We start from the raw sequence: 9,556 nt of genomic DNA, 5'->3' as shown, positions 1-9,556 counted from the left end.
AATTTCCTATCGCACCCGCAGCACACCACAATCCAAAAACATAACCCATCCTCTCTCTCTCTCTCTCTCTACTTCCCCCCCCCCCCCCCCCCCCCCTCCCATCCTAGCAGCACATAACACACACCATAAGGACCCTGAGTCTATCGCACCCACATTGCTACACAACTCAAATTGCACGGAGTTTCCCAGGGTCTCCTGAGTTACTCCAAGACCATGGCACTACACGCAGCAGCTCCCAGCGAGATCACGAGTTGAGCGTGCACCCCCTTGGTTTCTACACCAAACTCCATGGTAACCAGCTGGTTGCGTAGGAGGGAGACCACTGAGTAAAAACTCTTGAGCCTAACCCTCTAAGCTAAATTAAAGCAATCTTAAAAAATTCAAACTGAATAAGCATAAAAAATGGGAAAAAGGGAACAGAACACACTTAACACCTGAGGAAGACAAAACTAAGTCGAAACGTTGTGAAGGAATTGTGAAGAAAACAGATGAACATAAGCAAAGCTACGCTACTTTGAAACTAATTTGAGGAAGTAAGGGAAAATGAAAGTTACATTTATAACACCTAGTAAAATCCAATTTATTGGGTATAAGGACATTGCAGCAAAAGGTAGGGGTGAGAGTGCACTCACCGTCTCCTCTTTGGTGGGGGCGGCACATAACTTATCTAACCCTAACCCTCTAAACATTTGATGTTCTAACCCAACTTGTGATATCACTGCAAACCGTAAAGAACTAAAAGTTCAGGCAAAGGTATAAAACACATTTAACAAAGTTTTAAAAATCCACCTGAAAGTAAATCTTCAGAAAATATTTGGTAGAGGTGTGAGAGGTCTGTTTCTTGTCTTGCTAGGTCAAAGCCAATAGGTGTCACCTTTGATTTACACGTCCAAGAAAGGAGGAAGAAACCTTTTAGTTATACTATGAGAAAAACTGCAAGAATAACAGTTTCTCTGATGGGGGGGGGGGCTATTCCTGTCTTTTGGTATTCATAATACTGTGTAGCAAGCAAAATTGTTTTGACTGTCTGAACTCGTCTTCCCATAACATTAAATGGCTTGTAATCCCTTTTCCCATAACATTGAATGTCCCTTTCCCATAACATTGTGTAGCCAGCAAACATCAACAATGTTAATGTCTCTTTCTTGCAAGAAATAAATGTTTTGTGTTAATCGTATCCAGCGACTCTGAGCCTAATTTTGAGAGAATTCTTCTGACATCTGGTTTCTCCACCGACTCTCATATAAAGGGGGTTCCTTAGTTTTTTCAGGGTTAGGCTTCGCTAGCTTGCATTGGGGCGTTAATATTCTCCACATAAGTTATGGGACAGGTCTCGTGGGAGAGAGTCACCCATATTGACTCCAAAGGACAAATATGGTAAATATGGTGAAATCTGTTTCTTCCCAATGTGGAAATAATTTCACTTGATGTGAAAAGCATTACCACACAGGATTGTTGCTGGAGCCTCCCAAATATTAAGTTTCCTATTAAATCTACACTTGAGTTCACTACAAATGTGTGAAACTGTCCAAACTCCTCAAATTTAAGGCATCTTGTGTCCTCTTCTGTCCTCTTCAACAATATTAAAAGATTTTAGGCGGACAGCACAGCAGAGCAACAGGGAGACTAAGGGGTGAAAGGGCAGAGTGAGATGCAGCTGGTTATTGGAATATGACAGAGAACTTTTCAGGCAAAGATGACTGAAATAGCATAGGTAATTCCATCTGATGTCAAAACTAAGTTATTTTGTGTCAATTCAACATTTATCTAAAAGGACTAATCCCAACTTTAATCTTTTTTGTTTGGTTCTTTTTTTTTCTTGAAAAAGTGTGAGTTTACATGATGGAGAAATGCCTAAGCTTTTAGTTTAGGCATGGAGAATTGTTTATCAGAGGTTGAGTCTGATTAAAACCTTTCTAAAACTCCTGATTTAAGAAACGCTGCAAGAGAAAAATATGGCAATCACAAAAACAAACAGAGCACACACAACGCAAATGGCAAAACAACTTCAAGAGAGAAACGTGCTGCAAAATTCAAAACACATGCAAAAGAGAAACGTTGCAAGTTCACTCAAAACTCAACAGAAGTTTGGCAGGCCACTAGGGGGTCTCGACCTTTGGGATAGGTGATGGATTATGGGAGATCAAGCATAGTAACGAAGGAGAAGAAAGTTAAAAGGTACGTGGTCCTTTGTCTTTTTTAAACACTTGGCCGTAATCTTTTACCATATTATAGAAGAGCAGCACAGTTATGTATCTAATGTTATCGTGCTTTGATTTAATTTAATGTCAGCTTTCAATGTCTTTTAATGTTAGCTGTGAAGTTTTGAAGTGTTTTGAAGTTTGCAGTGTGTTTCTAAGTTGCAGCGTTTCTCTCTTGCATGTGTTTTCAAATTTGTGTCAAAAGTGTGTTCCAGTCGTTTTTGTGAATCCCGCATTTTTTTCTTGCAGCGTTTTACTGTTAGATTTGTTTTGCCGTTTGCAACACGTTTCCTCCTGTCGGCCACCATACAATTCTAAAATTTTGCATGTCTGTCATTTTTCAAAAAAGTGCAGAATACTGATACACTATATTGCCAAAAGTATTCACTCACCCATCCAAATAATGAAATTCAGGTGTTCCAATCACTTCCATGTATAAATTCAAGCACCTTGGCATGCTGATTGCTTCTACAAATATTTGTGAAAGAATGGGTCGTTCTCAGGAGCTCAGTGAATTCCAGCATGGTACAGTGATAGAATGCCACCTGTGCAACAAGTCCAGTCATGAAATTTCCTCACTACTAAATATTCCACAGTCAACGGTCAGTGGTATTATAACAAAGTGGAAGCGATTGGGAACGACAGAAACTCAGCCATGAAGTGGTAGACCACGTAAAATGACAGAGCTGATGAGCATAGAGCACAGAGGTTGTCAACTTTCTGCAGAGTCAGTCACTAAAAACCTCCAAACTTAATTTTTCAGATTAGTTAAAGAACAGTTAGCTTCATCAAATGTGTTTCCATCACCGAGCAGCTGCATCCAAGCCACAATACCACGTGCAATGCAAACTGTCGAATGCAGTGGTGCAAAGCATGCCACCAAGAGATTTTGGACAATTTCGTGCTCCCAAATTTGTGGAAATAGTTTGGAGAAGTCCCCTTCCTGTTCTAACATTACTGGTCTCCAGTGCACAAAGCAAGGTCCATAAAGACATGGATAAGCGAGTTGTGTGTGGAAAAACTTCACTGTCCTACACAGAGTCTTGATCTCAACCCGATAGAACACCTTTGGGATGAATTAGAGCGGAGACCGCAAGCCAGGCCTTCTCATCCACCATCAGTATCAGACCTCACAAATGCACTTCCAGAAGAATGGTCAGAAATTCCAATAGACAGACTCCTAAACCTTCTGTAAAGCTTGCCCAGAAGAGTTGAAGCTGTTATAGCTGCAAAGGGTGGGCCAACTTCTTATTAAACCCTATGGATTAAGACTGGGATGTCACTTAAGTTCATAAGCCTGTAAAGGAAGATGAGTGAATACTTTTGACAATATAGTGTACATTAGCTGAGGATGGAGACAACAATTTGAGGCTGGTCTCAAATAGTGGTTAGGGAGTGGGAGAGGAAAAACTAAAACTAAAAACAAGTCTGTAATTTTCAGTCTATAAATACCACTTTTATCTAATCAGTTAAATAAACTAACGATGCTGTTTTAACTATGTTTTTATACTATTTGATTGTTCTATTTTGAACCTCTTTGAATCAGTTCAATAAAATGTTGCATACAGTATGAATGCACAGCTAATTACATTAAGAGCCCTGCTGAAAGCAGATGAATCCAGTTAAATTGAGAGGGGATTTCACTTTGAAACGGTGCAGGATGTGTGTTGTCACAGCTTGTCAAGCTAATAGTTTGTTAGCCTGTTTTTTACTTCATTCATTTTACTTTGTGGCACACAATGTGGTCTTTCTCCACAATCCAAAAAATGCTTTTCCAGCATAGTCAAGACCATTTCTGTTTTTGGAGGAAAAATTCAGTGGTGTTTCACACAGTTGTTCTGATTAAAGAGCTCTGCTTGACTAGCATGTGAAGACACAAGTATGTGACAACAAAGAGAAAGTGAGAAAACATTAATTGTCAAAAAATATGACAAGTCAAACGAATAACAATGAAAATTAGAAATAAAGTCCTGCCTCAGAGGCCTGGTGCCCTAAAGCTGTTGAAGTAAACAAGGTCTCAATCTCTATTTAAGGAAATCCAATTTAATATTTCAAAAGAAGCCAAGGGAAAACAAAGTTTTCTGGTACAGTTTGTGTTTGCGTTGTATTTTAGTGACGTTTACAATCAGGCTTGGAAAATTGCAAAAATGCTGGGATGCAACTCACATTCCACTGCTTTGTCTTGTGAAATCACAGGATATTGTAGATTATCAGATTTGATGATTGGTTATGTCTGCGGTACATATGGTATGTGGTACATGTGGTATGTGTATACTGGTACATTTGTAACGGTGGCAACTTTTGTTCAAACAAAATAAATAGAAAAGTTGTTTACAGCTAATAAAAAGGAGTTTACAGTGTGAGGACTTTTTTCTTATTTCAATAAATTATCAGTTATTGTTGCCTAAAATGATGAGAAAAGAGAGATCTACCAAACACTCCTAATTGTTTTACCTAATGTGTTGACTTTATAAATGACTTTCAGAACATGATATGTGAACAATGAAGATAGACTATTAGGATCCTAGAAGCTTAAGAACATGTGTAAACATCATTTTTCAAGTCAAAGTAAAAATACAACCCTTTATACAGATGGATCTGTATAAATCTGTATAAAGACAAGTAAGCGAAAAACATTAAAACAGGAAAGTCACTATAATCCACAGCTGAGGTGGTTGACAGTGGGAGGGAATGGTAGTTTTAAGATGAAAGGAATTTTCTTGTCAAATGTAAATAGGCTGCTCCTGTGCAGTCAACAGCCGGTACATGGCAGCAGGCATGGTCTTCATATTAATCTGAAACAGAATAGAGAAGAGAATGCTCTTTTTTAGCAGCAGTTTTAACCCAAATATTCTACTAAGCTCTGATAATGCCCACGATTATTGATATTTTTGTAACTGCACAGTTAGTTATGGGTGCCAATACCAAAGGCAGGGCACACATATTACTATTGCTCATACTTATTATTCTCCCGCTTCCGTCACGTTTTTCGGCACGCTACTCCACAGCGAAGGTCCGACTAAAATAAAAAACACATGGCTGCGTGCGCGCCGATGGGGAGAGGTGTGCTATTACTTTTCTCTCTCATTACTCGACCGGAATAGCGGATAAATGGGAAAAAGCGGGCAAATTGTCAATGGGAAAATGAATGGAGAAGGCCAAAAAGGCCCCTTGGAGGCCTCTGAACTCAGCCATACAGCGTCACACACACATCATTCAAAGTTTGTGTGTGACAGGAAAGACTCAGCTTTAACTGTGGTAAAGGGCTTGTTAATAGCTTATACAGCTTTGACACAACGGCAGTTTACGTTTTAAGTGTCCAGAGGAGGTCGGCTCACGTCAGTTACACTGTAACTGTCACTCTAAAAATCTTTAAAAAGCAATTTCTCGAACAAATTCCTCTCACGTCCAAAATATCTGCCTGATCTGGATGAATTATACATCAAAACGTAGGTATTTTAGTTGTCTTTCACCCAATGTGACTGTCATTGAGCTGGGCCTCATAGATTTCTCACAAATCACCTGTGAGCGCAGAGAGGGAACATTCCATCCCATTATAAAATGGGTGAGCCCTGAAATCAGTGGGAAAAATCATTTTAAAACTGCCATAATAAAGGAGCCACGGGGGGTAGAAGAATAAAAATGACACCGCTGGCTTCCCCCGTCCCTTCTGGCGCTCACGGTGAAAGAATTATTCGGATAAGACTTCTACTTTTCGAACAGCGAGCGTTTTGTTCCAGATTTCTGCCTCAATATGAAAACCCCATGATTTTAAGGGGACAAAGTGAGGTGCAGATTTGGCAGTTGGCAGTTGGCAGGCACAGCTGTTGCCCATAGCAACTAATGCTGACCACACCCAAGATGGCTGCCCTGTTCTATCCCAGCTGATGAGGGCAGAGCCAAGATGGCTGATGAGGGCAGAGTAAACATAGCAGCATGAGTGCAGGAGCAGGAGGGCAGGAGCAGGAGGGCAGGAGGAGGGCAGCATTAGGGCAGGAGCAGGAGGGCAGGAGCAGGGCAGCATTAGGGCAGGAGCAAGCCAGGAGGGCAGCATTAGGGCAGCAGGAGGGCAGCATTAGGGCAGCAGGAGGGCAGGAGCAGGGCATTATTAGGGCAGGAGCAAGGCAGGAGGGCAGCATTAGGGCAGCAGGAGGGCAGCATTAGAGCAGCAGGAGGGCAGCATTAGGGCAGGAGCAGGGCAGCATTAGGGCAGCAGAAGGGCAGCAGGAGGGCAGCAGGAGGGCAGGATCAGGGCAGCAGGAGGGCAGCATTAGGGCAGCAGAAGGGCAGGAGCAGAAGGGCAGCATAAGGGCAGCAGCAGGAGGGCAGCAGCAGGGCAGCCAACATGGTTAAACAGCTTCATGCCAGCTGCTCGTGAGAAAATGCGCGCGATAGCCCGCACTAACTCATAAATTTCCATTATTCTGAACAGGGTAACAGGTTCATGCCAGCTGCTGACGAGACAAATGCGCGAGATAGCGCGCACTAACTCATAAATTTCCATTAATCTGAACAGATTAACAGGTTCATGCCAGCTGCTGACGAGACAAATGCGCGCGATAGCGCGCACTCACTCATGAATTTCCATTATTCTGAACAGATTAACAGGTTCATGCCAGCTGCTGACGAGACAAATGCGTGCGATAGCGCGCACTAACTCATAAATTTCCATTAATCTGAACAGATTAACAGGTTCATACCAGCCCCTGATGAGACAAATGCGCGCGATAGTGCGCACTAACTCATATGTTTTCCATTAATCTGAACAGATTAACAGGTTCATGCCAGCTGCTGACGAGACAAATGCGCGCGGCAGCGCGCACTAACTCATATGTTTTCATTAATCTGAACAGATTAAAAGGTTCATGCCAGCTGCTGACGAGACAAATGCGCGCGGTAGCGCGCACTAACTCATATGTTTCCATTACTCTCAACACATCAGTTGTGATAACAGCTTCATGGCAGCCCCTAACGACACAAATGCGATAGCGCGCATTCACTCATATGTTTTCCATTATTCTGAACAGATCAATCGGGCCTTATGTGTCTAAAGCAGGCAGATTTCACCAGAACAAGCCAGAATCTCATATTTCAGACTGGATTACGATCATATAATGGTTGGCCTTCAATTTGACCTTCTACTCTCAGCACATTAACTCATATGTCTCTGTGTGGACGGGCAGCAGCTTGGCACCCATCAAAATTTCTTCAGAAATTTTCTAGTTCTCACTAATGTCAGCTCTCTTGATTAGCAACTGTTAATCTGCACTTTCTTAGCAGACAAAGTTAGCTTCATTGGCACCTATTCATAAGTAAAGCCACTGTTGGGACTCCAAACATTAATTTGTCAGTTAACAAGACTTTACTCTTTCCTTTAACATGACAGGTGTAGTGTTGGGAACTTCGACTCTTTTGGCTGAATCGGATCATTTACTCTCGAACAGTAAATTGAACGAATCTTTGAACGAATCATTTCGTTCATTTTTCCAGCAGGTGGCACTGCTGTAGCCGTACTGTGGGCGTTGCACAAAATGGCCACAGTTATAAACACTTAACACTGAAGGAAACATAGTTTGCTTCAGCTGAGCTGACAAAATACAATACACAAAATGCCACAAACAATTCAAACCATGTGAAAACCTGGGAAAGCAAATACACAATAAGGTGACTTGTGTCTGTATCCTCCCTGCCATTGTTGTTTAAAGCCTGACGCTGACTCGGTAGCTGTAACGTGACAGGGCTGAACGATCGTTCTCGTTCGTTAATTTGTCACGTGACAGCTGGTAGAGAACAAGTGAATGTAAAACTCACATTGATTTTGACAATTAGTAACACAATTAAGTGAGAAAAAAAGTAACAATAAGTTCCCTAAAATGTTATATAGTGCATTTATTGTGTCTTCTTCTTCTTCTTCTTCTTCTTCTTCTTCTTATATTATATTATTTTATGGTAGAGTATAACACAAAATCAATATGTTGTTATAATTTTCATATATATATATCTATTCACATTATTACATTATCATTAATCTATTTACACACTTAAGGCATTACATACACAACAACACTATACATATCTACAAGAACCGAAGACCACTAATTAATTACGATTTCATGACAAATGAATGAACATCACAAATCAGAGATCATTCATTTCCTCCTTCGTGTCTCAGTCCACAGTAGAGCCCTGTGCGGGACTGTTTTCTTCACTTCGCTCCCGCTGAATTTCTGACCATAACATTATTTCTCCAAAGACCTTCTTTGAGCTTCCTTTCCACATCATTTATTGACATCCTGTCGCTAGGCTACATCCCGATCTCACAATGTTTTCAGCCGCCAGCAGTTGAGTCGTGAACGAATCAATACTGTTTCCTGTCCTGCTGACTGAGCTTAAGCAGCTGCCGCCTGCCATGTGGCGAGAGAGGGTACTGCATGGAAATTAATTAATTATTTCTGTTTCCTGTCGTGCTGACTGAGTTTATGCAGCAGCCGCCTGTCATATGGGGAGGAAGGGTACTGCGTGAAAACGAACGAATCACTCACTGAGACTACTCGTTACTCCCGAGTCATATAAAAAATTTGTTCATCTCGAACGAATCGTTCGCGAACGACATCACTAGACAGGAGGGAACTGGTTCACTATGGAAGAGTACAAGTGCCAAAATTAAATTAATAAATTCATACATAACCTTTACTTAAAAAACCTACTCTTCATTTAGAAGAGTTGGCTAATTATCCACCTACATCCAATCTCCCTTTTTTGTCTAAAGTTCTTGAAAAAATTGTTGCAGCTCAAGTTTGTGATCATTTACATAGAAATAATCTGTTTGAACAGTTTCAGTCAGGATTCAGAGTGCATTATAGCACAGAAACAGCACTGGTGAAAGTTACCATTGATCTCGTCTTAGCCTCTGATAGCAAACTTGTTTCTGTGCTTGTCCAGTTGGATCTCAGTGCTGCATTTGATACAATTAATCACAGCATTCTGTTACAGAGACTTGAACATGTTATTGGAATTAAAGGAACTGCATTAGGCTGGTTTAATTTATATGTATCTGATAGATTCCAGTTTGTTCTTGTAAATGAAGAATCCTTCTCACACATCGGAGTAAGCTGTGGAGTTCCTCAGGGTTCTGTGCTTGGACCAATTAGGTAACATTATTAGGCAGCATGGCATAAATTTCCATTGTTATGCTGATGATACTCAGCTGTACCTGTCTATGAAACCAGATGAAATCAGTAGGTTGGTCAGACTACAAGCCTGCCTTAAAGACATAAAGACCTGGATGACTCAGAACTGTCTGCTTCTAAATTCAGACAAAACTGAGGTTGTTCTCTTTGGACCCCAGCGCTTAA

General features: G+C 41.1%; 1 protein-coding gene across 1 annotated transcript in view; it reads right to left on the bottom strand.

Annotated features, from left to right (window-relative positions):
• Window positions 1-4,924: 4,924 nt before the first annotated feature.
• Window positions 4,925-9,556, bottom strand: part of LOC140309270 (amyloid-beta A4 precursor protein-binding family A member 1-like) — a 74,099-nt gene continuing 69,467 nt past the window's right edge. Inside the window, exon 10 of the mRNA XM_072387080.1 lies at window positions 4,925-4,996. Within this exon, the coding sequence (XP_072243181.1) occupies window positions 4,925-4,996 (72 nt within the window). The remainder of the gene's footprint in view (window positions 4,997-9,556) is intronic.

Source organism: Leuresthes tenuis, unplaced genomic scaffold (genome assembly GCF_036924035.1).
Source record: "Leuresthes tenuis unplaced genomic scaffold, fLeuTen1.0.hap1 SCAF_6, whole genome shotgun sequence".
In the NCBI taxonomy this organism is placed as follows: domain Eukaryota; kingdom Metazoa; phylum Chordata; class Actinopteri; order Atheriniformes; family Atherinopsidae; genus Leuresthes; species Leuresthes tenuis.
Note: the sequence above shows the minus strand (reverse complement) of the source record. Positions and strands in the feature narration are given on the sequence as shown.